The sequence below is a fragment of the Phalaenopsis equestris genome, unplaced genomic scaffold (assembly GCF_001263595.1).
Source record: "Phalaenopsis equestris unplaced genomic scaffold, ASM126359v1 Scaffold000002, whole genome shotgun sequence".
Taxonomy (NCBI): domain Eukaryota; kingdom Viridiplantae; phylum Streptophyta; class Magnoliopsida; order Asparagales; family Orchidaceae; genus Phalaenopsis; species Phalaenopsis equestris.
In genome coordinates this window covers 29,909,559-29,925,976 of record NW_018164444.1, presented here as the reverse complement: position 1 = coordinate 29,925,976, position 16,418 = coordinate 29,909,559, and the positions used below count along the sequence as shown (strand labels likewise).

General features: G+C 33.1%; 2 protein-coding genes and 1 pseudogene across 5 annotated transcripts in view; 1 reads left to right on the top strand and 2 right to left on the bottom strand.

Annotated features, from left to right (window-relative positions):
* The window catches only part of LOC110039411 (deSI-like protein At4g17486), a 37,535-nt gene extending 31,564 nt beyond the window's left edge, over nucleotides 1-5,971 (bottom strand). The window contains exons 1-3 of one of the 4 annotated variants that reach the window (XM_020744457.1): nucleotides 5,734-5,971; nucleotides 4,228-4,481; nucleotides 1,606-1,893 (exon numbers count right to left, since the gene is read on the bottom strand). In XM_020744457.1, coding sequence (XP_020600116.1) covers nucleotides 1,606-1,893; nucleotides 4,228-4,438 — 499 coding nt within the window. In that variant the 5' untranslated portion in view covers nucleotides 4,439-4,481; nucleotides 5,734-5,971. Of the gene's footprint in view, nucleotides 1-1,605; nucleotides 1,894-4,227; nucleotides 4,482-5,373; nucleotides 5,640-5,733 lie in introns of those variants that run through there. The other 3 variants (XM_020744460.1, XM_020744459.1, XM_020744458.1) reach the window with 3 other exon arrangements.
* A 3,301-nt stretch (nucleotides 5,972-9,272) lies between these two features.
* Nucleotides 9,273-10,637, bottom strand: LOC110034797 (SKP1-like protein 11). Its single transcript, XM_020739041.1, has 2 exons — nucleotides 10,110-10,637; nucleotides 9,273-9,577 (listed from the first exon to the last, which is right to left on the bottom strand). Exons 1-2 carry the CDS (start codon nucleotides 10,392-10,394, stop codon nucleotides 9,404-9,406), a joined length of 459 nt encoding a protein of 152 aa, XP_020594700.1. The 5' UTR covers nucleotides 10,395-10,637; the 3' UTR covers nucleotides 9,273-9,403.
* Nucleotides 10,638-13,913: 3,276 nt separating this feature from the next.
* Nucleotides 13,914-14,659, top strand: LOC110039140 (annotated as a pseudogene).
* The last annotated feature ends 1,759 nt before the right edge of the window (nucleotides 14,660-16,418 follow it).

Below are 16,418 nucleotides of genomic sequence, written 5' to 3'. Positions count from 1 at the left end.
AACATTGTTGTGTTGCCATTGGTATGAATGACTGTAGAAGATTCTTCAACTAGGATATCTTGTGATAAGCTAGAGCAAAATTGTGTGATGACAATAGGTATCGTTCTGGGATGGCTTCAATGAACAAAAGAAATAAATCAGTAACCGAGGAAGCAAGGACAATAGAAACCGACAATCAACTCCAGCGTTGAAAGAAGTCAAAGGATTCTAATTCGCAGCGATCCCGTCATTTCAAAAAGAAAACTAGAGACCCGTGATTGAAAGAAGGACGAAGAGGCTTCAGCAAGTGGGTCGTGTGAGACACGCGGGAAAGACAAGGATTTTCAAGGCCTCTGTACGATGCATTCTTGCCTTCCTCGCTATCCCTAATTGCTATTGTATCGGAGAGGAGAAATTTGGGAAAATTCCTCTTTTCGGTTTTTGCTTCGTGGGAGTTAGATTATAAAAATAAATAAATAATTGAGCGGGAGTAGTTTGCCTTGGCATGCGGGAACAGTTCCGTCCAAGGCAATTTGAAAATGCCCAAATTTTAAAATGACTAAATCAATTTTAATTAAGCTTAGTATTAAATATTGATTTTTATAGTATTTTAATGTCACCCTCTTGATTTCTCTCTCTCTTCAGGATAGATTTTTCTATTCATCAACAAGAGAGTGTTACACTATCATTTGAGATACTTGAACCATTAAAAAAAGTATTTCAAAACTTTGTTAGACTAAGACAGTACATGAAGCGCACAAGCAATGCTACACAAACTTAAACTATGGTGTCATTAGTTATCGAGTTAAATTGTGCAGCATCAAACAACCACATCATGAACTAAACTCATTGAATGATAGCCTTTTAATTTAATTTTTTAATTAATTACATCATAAAAAAAAATTCTGCTAAGAGCAAAGATGATTTGACTCTTATAAAAAGTGTTATACCAGTTGATACGCCTCATATTAAGCTAAAGAGACCTCATCAATCACAAACATAAAAATGAAATTTAAAGTTTAAACATAGTATGTTCGTTGATACTTAACCCTCAATAGAGTCAACAAGTCACCATTAACTACAAAGGCTCCTAAAATCATTCCTTCTGCCCATTTAAAAAACAGTTGGTTGACATAGTGAAGAAGATTGGTATTGGCGAGATTATCTCATTATTTATCCAATGTTTTGTGTCGTTGTTCAAAATGCACTGGCTATCAATATTTAGAAAACAGTTGGCCCATTTGCTTGTTCTATTTAGGCACTTTTGAGAAAGAACATCTTCAACTACTACAAATCTACTTGAGTCACCTATACTTAGATAAAACAGAAGAAAAGGATATTGTATTTAATCTAACATTTTCTTGGCTATGGAAATTACTGAGATATTGAGCCATAGAAAGTTTTTCAATAAAGCACATTGAATTATTACTCCTATGATGCGCCCTAATTATCACTATCACCGACACATTGTAGGCATATGTATCAGATGTCTAAGAAGTGTGAAAGAAGGTAAGCAACCAATAAGCTAATATGAAAGTGATTACTTAGTTGCCATCTACTAAGTACGGTAAAGCTTCCAAGAAACTGTGGAGCAATTCATGGAGTTGATGAAGGGTCAATGTTTACCTATCCTTGCAAGCCGATTCACCCATTTTGGAATAGAGTTTCCAGTCAATTTGTAACAGACGTCCTTGCAGAAATGGTTGCAGTTCTTAACAATTAAATGATATTTATCACCACTGTAGTTTGCAGAATGATGTTCCATAAATTCCCTGACCTGAATTGGATCTAGACAAGTTGTGCCCATGAATATAGACTTCCTAAATCTGAAGCCTGGGCATTGCCGAGGCTCAACCTCAAACACTCCGCTCGTTGGATAATCATGCGCCCCAAATGCATACTCCACGCCATAAACTGTAAGCATGTAATTGTAGAATTAAAGAACTTTAGAAGATCCTGTTGGTGGAGTACAAGTTTAATAATCCAATGGCGTCACACTTAAGAAATTGATATACAGTCTATCAAGGACTGATCATAGTAAAGTCAAACCAAGTAACTCAACAGATTTTGTCAGCGATAAAATTCATCTCTATTAAGGTTGTTATATTAGTTTCAAAATCCCAATTAAGAATCGTGCAATTAGTAACTGAAAAGATATGGTTAAGATATAGATAAGAGTAAAAAATAAATCTTAAATTGAATAGTTTGAAAAGTATATTCATACAGAAATACCAAATAATTGGCCATATTTGTATACTTTATTATTGAAGATATAAAAGAATATAAAAAAATAGCTTTATTGCAGAGAATATCCATGAAACACAACATCAAATTCCAAATAACACTTGTAAATGATTTTGAAGCTGATCTACAACAATCAAAGTCCCTTTTACAGTTTTACCTCTAAATCAACATTAAGGGAGAACTCGTTAAGAATTTTTCCATTGAATAGTTACAGAACATGTTCAAAACAAATGACTTCCAACAAATTGAGTTTCATCTTTTTACACTATAAATGGATAAAATAAATTTCAGATCAACATCCAGAGAACATAAAAGGTAAAGTTTTTTTTGGCCAAATGTGCATAAGCATAATTGATTTAATAACTTAAAAGCCTTAAAGCATTTCATTCATTCTGCACGTTTTCAATGATGATCATTTCATCATTTTCTGTAAATAAATTTATTGGCCTAATGAATCTCAATGTGATAGACTCATCCATCATAACTCATATGATAGACTCATCCATCATTTCATTTTATGGTTTGCTAAATGCGATTTTAAGCTGCTCAGTTTATAGGCCAAGCAATAATGATGGCATGGTGCACCAAGACACAAGGAGCATTTGCAATTTGGAGATAAGCAGAGGAGGATAATTTCTACAAATTTAAAAATGCAAAAAAAAAAAATTCCAAGTCATTTAGTTTAGTATGCGAGTTTAGAGGTTATTCACTGTATCTAAATCAATTCCAACTTACCTAAAGCCTTAAAAAATTATGAATGAAAACTCAAAACGATGAATTTTTTTTTTTTAATAAGTACTAGAAAAATATTTCAATTAATAAAAAAAATATTACACAACATTAAATAATTTTTGGTTGCTTCGATTTTCATATTTATAGTTTTATGACTATTATATTTTGCAACATTTTAGATTTACTTTGAATTTAATGTGGAAAATAAGTATTTGATAAAAAATCTTTGAAATATGTTTAAACTATCTTCTTAATCATTTGTTTAAAATTTTATGACATCTAAAGTCGTATTTCGATTTTTTAACGTATTTTGAAATGATTGGTTTAAAGTTGAACTAATTGAAATTACTGAAATTCAAATTTCTTGCCAAACTTTGAACTTCTAAACAGGCATGGAGTTATTAAATTTGACATCTAATTCAATTTCCAAGTTTCCAAGCAAGGTTTGAAAGAACGGAATTTATTTACACCAACAGCTATTTAAATTACATATAAAATATCCAATTCTCATTTATAGAAGTGCGATGTTAACAATATCACTTGGCCAGCTACTCAAGTAAACATTGTTAACCAAGATCTAAGCTGTTACTAACAACTGATTGCTAGCCACTATCTGCTGCATGGCATTTGCTCGCACTATCACCTATTTTACGGTAGGAGCGGAAATAATTTATTCGAACTACTTAATAGTATTGAGTGGTTTAGCTGTAACTCCTAAGAATTGGGAGCTTTGTAAGTAATTCAATAGATTACAGCGGTATATAAATAAAATTTCTTAGAATACTTTTTTAAACAAAAATGTAGCTATCCACACAGTCTATTAGAACTGCAGAATCAAATTAACAAAGACGTGTCTTTGTATCTCTTCTACCATGGCATGGTAGACATTGCCTTCCACAACACTCTTGTGCAAGAACCAGCAAGTGAAAGAATAAAGAAAGGTAGATTTACATACGTAGCACACAATTCATATGTATTTACATATCTCACACCTAAACATTCATATTTACACACATGGCACTCAAATCACTAATATCACGTCAAAAATAGCAATATTACCATTTTTTAAAAGTGAAATGCACCTTTTCAGGAATAGGTTTAAAGCGCCGAATTGCTGTGTGTGTGACTATGAAAGTTTAGGTGAGAAATGTAAATACATAAGAATTGTGTGCTATGTATGTAAATTTCCCAAAAAGAAAAAAAAAATCCTGAAAAACAAAGTGCCTCCTCAAACAGAACCCAAATGACAACACAAGGAACAACACGCCATACCTTCAACCCCAGAGTGGAATATGCCCAGCCCCGCCCAATAAACATAACCGTTCAAGGGTGTCAAGTCATATACGTTCAGATAAACAGGTGCGTTGCCTGATGTTTGTCCAGCTGATCGAACTTTGGGGAACAAAGAAAAGCGAACCAAGGATTTCCTTCCCACCCGAAATGGCATGAGAGAACTCCAACCATTTTTTGAGCCTGACTTCATATTTCTTCAAATAATGAAGAAATTTCTCAAAGTTTGTTGCAGGCTGGCAAAAATAAAATGAAATTGCAGGTTACCTTCCAAATGAAGAGTCGCCACAAAAATACTGTAATAAACTGATTTTTTCTTGCCAACCAAGTCATGAAATTACAATTGTTTTTTAAGAAGCTAATATTTCAAAAATACAGCTAAAATCTTGTTTTTTTTGTTTTTTTTTCTAGAAATATATTGAAATTACATAACAGGAAGACATTGAAATCACATATTAAATATTGAGGACAAACTTTATAAGTTGAAAGGATTCATGTATTCATGGAGTCACATACCCTTCTTTATCACTAGCAAATTGAGCAAAAAAAAAGAATGAAAGATTAATCATTAGCAAGTTTCAAGTATGACTCAATTTCACTCCAAGCAAGACCTAAATTTGAAATGAGAAACAACGACTTAAAAACCCTAGACAAACGCCAGATAGCACTATGGGCTCGTTTTGTAGAAGAAAACATGTTGAAGGAGCTGTTTGACTATTAGATTTAGTAAATCTTAGGTGGTAAATTCCGAAAATCATTTGGCATCATAATTGTTAAATCTTGCTTTGTTTAGTATTAAAATTTGTGAGAAGAAATTTTGAGATCCTTGAAATCTTATAAAAAGTGGAATTTAACAGATAAAGAAGTTGAAATCTCTATTTGAAAATATTTAAGCTAAATCTAGCTTAAATCCTGTCAAGAATAAAATAGTAAACAGCTTCTTAGAAAGTGATGATTCTGTTTTCCAAAAGTCATGCTGATTCCCAACTGCTTCCAACGAAATAACGGAGTCCAGTAAACTCATTAATCTTCAACACATTTTTCTTACTTCAAGTAACGCAACGAATATTAAAAGTAAATCGCTATCATCAACTATTTAGAAAGACCATGAAAAGTCCTCAAACCTACATTTCCGCCATCATGCATCAGCCACAGAAGCGCAAAACCTTACCTGTACAATTTAATGACAAAAACACCGCAGTTTCTTTTAGCAGAAATCTTCAACTCCGACAAAATGATACCTCCCCACTATTCACCAGTAAACTTCAACCGAATAAATCAACAAATGAAGAAGACAAAACTAAAGAGCAAAGCACGGACGCCTAAACCCCCAACGCCCCGCCAACCCCTCCTAGTTGCCAATACATCCAGAGCAAAAAGCAGCTTCTAGAACTTCACAGCCACAACAAAAACCAATAAATCACGAGAAAACCCTAAAAGAAAGTAACACCAGCAAAAGTGAACACAAAAGCAAAGAGACCCACTAACCCGCTCAGAAAACCGCTTCAAAGTAAAAGAAAACCACTTCCCCCCATCAGCCAAACCGCCATGGTTGCGGCCGGCCCCGCTCGTCTGCCAGAGAACCTCCTGGAAGACGAAGGAAACCACTCAATAATCGACCAAATCCAGCGTCGCCCCAAGAAATTATTAGGAGAGAGAGCGAGATCTCTGGAGATTTGTCTCGGAACAATTACAGATGTTGTCTGCATCAGTTTTTGGCTTCCAGTGCCATCGCCCCAAAAAAGTGATTCATTGAGTTTGATGTGCTTTAAGATGCGTGCTTAAATTTCTCATTTTCTGAACTAAGAATTGCTACCGTATGATCATTTTCTGAATAAGCCTAAAAGCTGATTCAACGGTTGTGATTTGTTTATCAAGCGGGTTTATACTATTCCCGTGCATAGAGAGATTGCTAATTTTAAAGTTTTTAATAAGTTAAATTAATTTTCAGGTGTTTCTTTCAAATGATTTGATCATGTTGGTGTCCTACCTACATAAGATGTGTGTCATTATGCATACTGTGTATAAATCAACATATTGCATGATATGCTTATAAATGGGAGGCGTGATGGACAAATCTGACAATATTTTTTTTTATCTTGTAATAATTATTTGTAAATGCGAGAGTTGTCATTTCATCATTATCATAAAGAAGATTACAGATTGGACTTTGATTAAAATAAAAGTTGTTGTGACTGTTGTTGGGGCTCATTTTGACATTTTATGGCTATTTTATATTGTCATTTAGGGAAATTTGCATCCATTTTACATAATACGTCATGTCATAAATATCAGCATGAAAAGTGCAATTCACATTTTAAAATAGTTAATAGCGATGGCATTTTTATATTATGTTATGGCTTTGAGTTTTATAATATAATATGAAAATTTAGTTGTTACATATGTCAATATGTAAAAATTGTGTATGTATGTTGGTGCATGCTAGTAAATTCACAGTGAAAAAGTAATGAATTATCGTATTAGTGTTGCACGAGAATTCATCACATACTTGGGTGAAAGAAAATAAACAGTAATGGAGTCGGATGTTTTTTTTACGTGGAAAGCTCCGTAAAATGAAAAAACTACGGTGTCTGACTCGGTTATAAAAATTCATTATAAGTTAATGATTGCAGAAACTTCTTGTCTCTTAGACGTGAAATTTGTTAGATTTTTTAAGTTACAATATTGATTGATCATGTCTAGTTGGTTGTGGTTGACGACGAGTGGTGAGGATCGATACTGGTTAGTAGTGGTCGATGGTGGTTAACAATGACAGTAATGCTTGATTGTGGTTAGTGGTTGTCGACGGCGATCGATGGTGGTTGAAAGCTGTCGGCATCAACAATGTTAAAAATGGTGTTGGACTTCACCTCCCTCTCGAAGCTTCAAGTTTTTTTCTCGAGGCTCAAGCTTCCCCTTCATCAGAGAAGCAAGGCTCTATTTCTAGTGTTCTGGGTGCAATTAATGCAAATGTATAAATCATTTTGATCGAATGGTCTGAAGAGCTTCCTTCAATCAGAAGACGTTTGATAGACATTTGACTACCTTAACGATGTTGGAATTGAGTAATATTGGACTCGTTGGATTCGTTTTATCGAGACACTCAATTCGACTATAAACTCACCAGATTCAACATTCATTTGATCTTCCAAATGTGTATGAAAATCTTCTAAATGTGATTTAATGACTTGATATAGGTTTGATTTGACTCGGATTAGACTAAATTAGACATCATTAGACACTTCTCATCGAGCCGGTCAATCTGACCATAAGTTTGTTGAAATCAGAGTTCTGGATGACTCTTAATTGAAGTCTGAATGTTTATTGTTCCAAAAATTGCCTCAAGATTTGTGTCAATGCCTTGAAATTCGTGTTAGATAATGGAAATTTGCTGAAGACATATCACATATAAACATCCCAATTCTTTCTGTGCATATGGTGAATATTTTTCTACTAGCATAATTGATATACCATGAAGATTGATACTTAGTTGTTCACCATTTGATTAAAATATAATCTCAAATTAATATTTTCTTAATCTTTAAAATTGGTTAGAATGACTATTTTGTTCTTGCATAAGGTTTTACATTTTATCCAAAACTTATATACTGTTTTTTTATTAATAATAACTTCTTTCAAGTAATTTGATCTTCATTGATACAATCTATCTTTTGTAATCACTGCTTATCCAACAAAATAGAGAACAAGTTTCAATTGTGCTCAAACGCATGACACAACAAATAAAAATAAAAAGAATCTTAATATGTTGTGTTCAATCGCTCGCCTTACCTAAAAAAATTAGTAATGTTACACTTTCAACAATTTTTTATGAAACATGAATCTCGATGCAAGATACTTCAAATTCAATTTAAGATATGTTAGGCCTCAATTTCAATAAGTTCATAGTTAAACTGACAATCTCGACAAGACGAATCAAATGATACCAAAATAAGTTCAATTTGTGTCTAATTAGGCTCATATAAGCTTTGAATCATGATCGAAAACTTAGAATCGTAAATTCAAATGTCAAAAAGATTCTAAATTTCACATATTTATAGTCAGATCGAGTGTCTCGACTCAAGGAAGCCAATGAGCCTAAGATCATTAATAGTTGAGGATATCAAAGCTTTCAAATCCTTAAAAACTGTAAATACATAAGAATTTAGTGCTAAATATGTAAGTTTCCACATATTATAATAATAATCATAAGATAAAAATTAATTCAACATTAACACAAAATTGTAAAATATGTTCATTGATTTTACTTTTTGTGTCTTGCTCTAAAACATATGAATGATATGAAAATAAATTTTGATTATATTCAATATATATTTAATTATTTAAAGTAACTTGTAATCAAAACTTGAGCTTATTGATATAGTTGATTAAAATAAGCTTATGAACATCAAGAGATCATTTATCTAATTAAAAAGATTAGGCAACAATTCATTTAATGATTGAAAAAGGGACCAAAATATACTTAATCAAGGGCAGGTTGGCATGGCACATATCTTTAAAGTTATATGATTCCTTTGTCTCAAAACATCCAAACAATTTGATTAAACTCTTATTCATTCTCAAGCTAAATCAATGACCTAAAACATTCATATAATCCTTCTAATTTTTATATAAGCTGTTCTTACATAAAATAGAATATCCAATCACAATAGATCTACTCAAATTCAATAATTATTAAAGATTATTTTCAAACCTCAACAAATCTATTCCATTATTAAACACAAATTAGTAGTTAATTCAAATTTTTAATTGATGTTCCGTTAAAAAATCATTAATTTGAATTGCTTTCAAAGGAAGAATCACAGTTCAATGCGGTTGTTGCTATAACTTCACCTACGATAAGGAAGAAAATCCTCAGGGAATAAGATGAAGTGAATCTAATATCACAGTTCATAAAGAAAATGATCAAAAGGATGACGTCTCAGCATGTGTTACCAATCAATAATATGCCAAACAATTGTATTATCAATATCTAATGCTTGAGAATTTAAGAATCTATCATGAATTCAATCTTTTTCAAACACTCTCATAAGAAAATAAAAAAGATAAACTTAAAAATGGAATGCAAAGCACTACAAAGACAAGATGCAATATCTGACAAATTAAATGGTCTTCTTAATTAATGAAATAAAAGCCCAAATCAGTCGAAGGCCCATTGATTTTCTGCTCGGATCTGCTCTTCTTGTTCGGGCGTGAAATCATTTTCAATTTTAAAAATTTTACGGATTTCCTCTGGCATCTTCCCTCTCATCATGTCTGCTACTTTTTTGCAAATCAGATCAAGCAGATCTTTCACGTCCAAGTAATTCGCCGCCTGAAAAGGTATTTATAAAATACAAATTAATGATGGATTATTTACATACAGAACACTTAAAACATCAAATTTTACATAACTATCCTCTAAAACATACTATTTACATAGCTAAGACCCTAAAAAGATGAGAGGACTAATTCTTCTTCTGAAAAAGCTCCAAAAAATATTAGCATATAAGACAACTAAATAATTTAAAGTTCATTAATTTGTTATGTATATCTAATATTAAAAAAATTAATATAAAGACTTAACATAATAACATTAAACGTTAATTTTATATTTTAAATATCATTTTTTTAAACTCACAAATTAATACTCTATTTTTTATTCATAATTTTCACATTCTTATATATATATATTCATTAGTTGTTTTCTCTTTTTTAGAGTGTGTGCTGAATCTTTCTACCACACTAAGACGATAATCAACTACCCTGCTGCCGCGTATTCTCTAGCACACATCATGTATATAAACCCCCATTAATAAAATAAAATATCACAAAGAAAACAAATAACAAAATAAGAAAGCCATTACCATAATAAGGTCGTAAAGCTTATCCACATCAACATCGACAAATTTGGCATCAAAATCCTCAAGCTGTTCTTCATTCGGCAAGGAATAGTCAATATGCCTCTTGCAGTAATAGAACACATCAGAGAGAACAGAGGCCGTGACATTGGGTATGGGTATGACGTCTTCAGCACAGTTATCTTCAATCAAGTGGCGAATTGTTTGAGATTTCATGGCTACTTTCTCTTCCACCACCACCTCCTTCCCATCACTCCCCATCATTCTTATCATCTCTGTTTCTTCAGCCATTCCAGAAAAAAAATAATTTTTTGGAATACGAAACAATGGAGGATTGGTGAAGCTGTTCTTATTTATAGCAGGAGGTAAGTCGGTTGGGAATTGGGATAGGAATAGATGTTTCTCTTTATGGCGTTTGATTATGATATAGATAGTTTGTGGATCTCAAATATGGCACCTAACAATAGAATATATGGTTGCTTTAGAGTTCAAGATATCCTGATTTTAAGGTTTAACGTAATAAGAATTGAGGTCCTTGTAAGTAGACATATTTGAGAATAGGGCTGTTAAAATGGCTTGTTGTTCGCAAACACATCGTTAAATAGCTCGTGCTCGATTCATTCACTAAGCAAACTGCATGAACACAAATAATTTTTTTTCGCCCGACATGTGAACTGTCTCGAAAAAAATAAAATATACATACATACATACATATATATATATATATATATATATAATGAGTATTATTTTTAAATAATTTAATTGACTATAATGCTACAAAGATTTATAATCAATTAAAATTACTAATTGAAATGAAATAAAAATATATTAAATTCTATTTAAATAAATATTTTAATATAAATAACAACATTTAAATCTAGACATACTCTTAACATTCTATGACTGTGTGATTATGGCTGTCAAAATAGCTCATTGTTCGTGGATAGCTCGTGTTTGGCTCGATAAGCAAGTGAGGCAAACACAAATAAATTTTTCAGCTTGTTATATAACGATCCGAACATGAACAATTATGTTTTTTAACAAGCCGAGTCTGGAATCGCTCAAGCTCGACTCGCTTACACCCCTAACGATTGCATGAATGCTATTTGTCAAAAATGGTTTTTTGCGCGAACAACTTGTGTTCGGCTCGTTTATTTAGCAAGCCGAATATGAACGGATTTTTTATGTTTGAAAGATAAACGAGCTGAACATGAACAGTGATATTTTTTAACGAGTCGAACACGACTGAGCCCAGGCTCGCTCCTGTTCGGCTTTCGGCTCGTTTTCACCCTTATTTGAGAACATGTCACATGTCTAAGACATCTAAGGAGAAAATATTATGTCTGGAGCTATGACACCTTAGAAGGAGAAAATATTAGGTCCTGACATTATGTTTGGACGACGACATGGACGACGACGTAGATTATACCATGCGATCATGCACTGTATCCAGTCAATACAAGTAATATTTTCTCCCTTGAAGGGACTAGGATTATCTTTCAAGCTATTGACTTGTATTCAATTCACGTGCTAATCATAAACACGCTAATATTTGTGTTAGTTTGCTCAATGTTCTTAAGGAAATTAAATCAACATTTTCTCTTAGGAGATTAGCCTTAGCTTGTAACTATTAGACATAAGCTATCAGTATTAGTCAAATTTGAGTCTTCCAATTTGAGAGTAGTATTCTCTTCCAATTTGAGATTAGTATTCTTAAATCAAGCGCAGGTCAACAAATTCTTAAACCATGTTATGCGCCATTATCATGCTCTTTTCATATTTAATATATTGAATCTAAATTCCAAAAATAAGTTTACTCTTTAGGTTTACACTAAAAGGCAAGAGCCTTTCGTTGGAAAAAATATTACGTCCGGAGTCCAGACGTAAGCTGCGTCCGGTCAACGACTGCGACCATCAAATGTAATTTTTTTTTCTTTTTTTCCTTCTCTGTTCACTCCCGTGGATTGCAGTCGTTGTCCTGACGCAGCTTGCATCTGAAATATGAACGTAATATTTTTTCCTTTCGTTGAACGAGTTTAGCCCAATATTGGCAACACTTCTCCATGTCCCGATATGGTATATGAGTCATACCATAACAGACTGCGACTATCAAATGTAATTTTTTTCTCTTTTTTTCCTTCTCTGTTCACTCCCGTGGATTGCAGTCGTTTGTCCTGACGCAGCTTGCGTCTGAAATATGAACGTAATATTTTTTCTTTTCGTTGAACGAGTTTAGTCCAATATTGGTAACACTTCTCCGAACGAGCTTGAGAGGGGCGAGCCATTGAAAATTTGATCTAACATAACCTAAACTCAAATTTATGAAGTTATTGTGAACCATAAGTAATAATAGATAAACCATAATTAATATTATTACCTGATATGTCGCCAACAAATTATCATCATCTGGCACGAATCTCGAGGCATAACACTGATCTTGAGACAATATCTTGAGCAAAAAACATTCAAACTTCAATTAAGACTCATCCAGAGCTCCGATTTCAACAAACTTATAGTCAAACTAACCGAATCGATGAGACAGACCTAATGATATCAAAGTTAGTCCAATCCAAGTTAAATCAAGCCCAGATCAAATGATTAAATCATTCTTGGAAGATTTCCGGATATATTTGAGAGATCAGACGAATGTCGAATTCAGCGAGTTCATAGTCGAATCGAGCGTCTCGACAAGACGAATCTAACGAGACCAAGATTGCTCAATTCTAACATCATTAAGGTACTCAAATGTCTAGTCTATCAAATATCATACAATCGAGGAACTCTTTAAATCATCCAATTAAAATGGTTCATATTCCTGCATTAATTGCACCCAAAATACTGTAAATAGAGCCCCACCCTTCACATGAAGGAAGAGACTTAAGAGAGAACTTGAGGCTTTGAGAAGGAGCTCAAGTCCAAGATCAAGGAGGCTTAAGAGAGAACTTGAGGGTTTGATAAGGTGCTCAAGTCCAAGATCATCCCGTCATCGTCGATCGCCGTCGACCACCACTGACCGTCTAAAACGACCGTCGACCACCGCCGACCACCGTGGAACGACGCCGATCACCGCTGACCTCCGTCAACCACCAATTACTAGACGTAATCAGTCAACGTTATAACGTGGAAATCTAGTAACCCTTTCCCGCCTGTGGGACAAGGGACATTTATAATCATCAACTTATAGTGGATTTTTACAACTGGGCCAGGCCCCGTGGTTTTTCCCTTTTTACGGGTTTTCCACGTAAAAACTTCTGGTGTGATCACAGCTCGATTCATTTTTATCTGAGTGTGTGCTGAATTCTCGTGCAACGTTAAGACGATAATCCATTACTCTACCACCACGAATTTTCTAGCACGCATCATTACTGATGGTCAAATTTCATCAATAATAATGGATAAACCATAAGTAATATATTTACTGACGGTTTTGCGACGACTAAGTCGACGTAGAAAAAACGATTGTTGGTAATATAATTAACAACGAATTTAGCGATAATTTACATTAATCGATGGATATCCAACATGTCTTAGTTGTTGCTATAAATCCAAAAATATGTCATATTTAACTGTATCTTGACCATTACGCATATGTCCGTAAAAAAAAAATGTTGCACTTCAGTCAGAAAGTGTCATGATTTTATTGGTAAAATGTCGCGCAATCATCGGTTAATCTTAACAATTTACTAATAGTTTTGACCATAGCAAAAGCACACCACATTGTAAAGACTTCCCTTGTTTGATAAGCCATCGGAAAACCGTCCGTAAAATATGGCTAGAAAGAAATAAAGCATTTTGAAATGCATCTTACCTATGCTTCCTTTGTATCCTTCTACATTTGCAAGAATAATCTATAAGCTTCACTTCAATTTCTTTCTGCATACCCCATTTCTTTTCTATCTCATGGTTCAAATGTCATTTAAGAATTCCTCCGCTGTATTTGTGGGATTCAATAACAATAACCAGAAAAATCATCCTCTGTTTCTAGCAGGAAAGTGGTCGGTAATACGAGTTATCGACAGAGAAATCATGGTTGACAGCTTCTTTTGGTGTTGCAAGTGAGACAATTAGGCATCTTTTGGCTAAGCATGCAAAGGCTGTGTTGTTGGGGTGTTTAGGATGTGCTGAGGAAGTGAAAAAAAAGTTTGAGGAAGAAATTAAGAGGATTAAATTGAGAGTAAGAAGAGGAAGAAGCAACAGAAAGAGAGGAAGAAAAGAAATGTAGAGGATGCAAGGAAAATGAAACAAGAAGAAGAGAGGAAGAGAAGGGGAGGATGGAAGAGGACAGAAGAAAATACGAAGAGGAAGAGAGGAAGAAAGGAAAGTGGAAGAGGAGGATAAGCAAAAGAAAAGAAGAATTTGAAGAATAAGAGGCATAAAAGAGAGAGAAAAAAGAAGAAGAGGAAACAAGAAGGAGAGAGAAAAAAAACTGGAAGAAAGAGAAGGGTAGAAAAATGCAGAACCATAAAAGAAAGAAAAAGAGAAGGAAGCACAAAGAAAGTGGGAAGAGGATGAGTGAAGATCAAAAAAGAGAAGAGCACAAGAAGAGGAAGTACTAAGAAGAGAGAAAGAATAAGAAGTATAAAGAGAAAGAGAGAATATAAAGAAAGATATGAGAAAGATTGAGGACGAGAAAATAAAGGAAGAAGTAAAAAATAGTGAGGAAGAAAAAGAAGTAAGGGGAGATGGGAAGAAAGAAAGAAGAGAAAATACATAAGGCAAATAGAGAAAATGATGGCAAAGGACACACGAAGTGAGCAAAGATGAGCATAGTAAGAGCGAGGAGGAAGAAGATATTGAAAGTGAAGAGGAAGGAAGGAAAGTTAAGTAGAGTGTTGGAGTTTCTTCTCTATCAAATAAAAAAGAGTAAAGGAGTTCACCTAGAACTTATCTTTCTAAATGCATATGATCGTGACAAAAGTGAAGTCTAGTTAGTTTGTGCTTTATGTTCTACTTTCTTATTTTATATCTTGTTTTTTTTTTTCATGTAGATATTACCAATGAATTAGTTGCTCTCTCTTATAATCTAGCAATTAGTGAAAATGAGCTTTCTCTTTCAAAAATTAACATCAAATTTTAAAGAAAAAGCCCCCACCCAATCTAGTAAATAAATTTGTGTATTTTGTTGTTTTTATTAATCAATAATGTTACATACAAGAGCATTTTTAAGAAAATAATTTAGCCAATCTAATTATTCATTATAGTCATGCAGAATAAAAAAATGATACTGATCTCAATGATAAAAATATATTATACTACTAAAATTTCATTATAGTCATGCAGAATAAAAAAATGATACTGAATTCAATGATAAAAATATATTATACTACTAAAATTCGGCTCGTTCAAAATAGCTCGTGTTTGAAATCGACTCGTGTTTGAAATCGACTCGTGAACAGTGTGTTCGTGTTCGACTCGATTTAAATATTTGTGTTCGTGTTCGGCTCGAAATTGACTCGTTAAACTAAAAATGAGAAAAATAGATGTAAAGTGTGGGATTCGAACCTGGATCAAATCTATACAAAAGAAGACACTTACCACATTGTCACATAAGGTGTTATGATTTAAACTTAGACATAAATATATATAATATATTATTATATAAATAATATATGTAATATATTGTTATATAAAAAGTTATATAAATTTTTTTCGAGCAATTTCGAGCCGAACATGAGCGAATAAACTGTTGTTCGTGTTCGGCTCGTTTATATTTCGAGTTTAAAAATTTGTTTCTTAACGAACGAGCCGAACACGAGCTGCTTAACAAGCCAAACACGATCTGTTCACAAACAACGAGCCAAATTGACAGCCTTGCTAATAATAAATTATTGAAAATTTATTAATAAATAAGTTGACATAATAATCTTGATATATTAATACTCAAATCTCCTACAAACTTAGGATGATATCAAAGACACCAACATGTGTTTGCCACAATATCAAAGTGAGATGTTGAAAGAATAAGATTATTGAATAAAGCTAACAACATAGAGCTGACAAAGCATAATTAAAGAGACTCAATAAAGAATTGTTGAGAGGTCAATGATCAGAGATCTATTTATGATCCAATAAACACATCATGGCTTTCACCATTTTGATTCCCATTTAAATAAAAGTGAAGGCAAAAGCAGCAGATCACATCATTAAAAAGATAAATTTTTTGTTTTAGGACCTCATATAGTTGCATAGAACTAATGATGATAATGATGATATCTACTCAGTGTGATCAATTTTCTTAGCACTTAGCATTGTACCTTAATGCCATCCTGCTTTTAGTTAAAAGTTAAAACATAGGAACATTTATATATATATATA

What these genes read in the sequence shown, in the direction of transcription:
- LOC110034797 (XM_020739041.1), bottom strand. Translation starts at nt 10,394, where the DNA reads ATGGCTGAAGAAACAGAGATGATAAGAATGATGGGGAGTGATGGGAAG. An exon ending in AGCTTTACGACCTTATTATG is followed by an intron (nt 9,578 to 10,109) that starts GTAATGGCTTTC and finishes ATACCTTTTCAG; the next exon opens with GCGGCGAATTACTTGGACGT.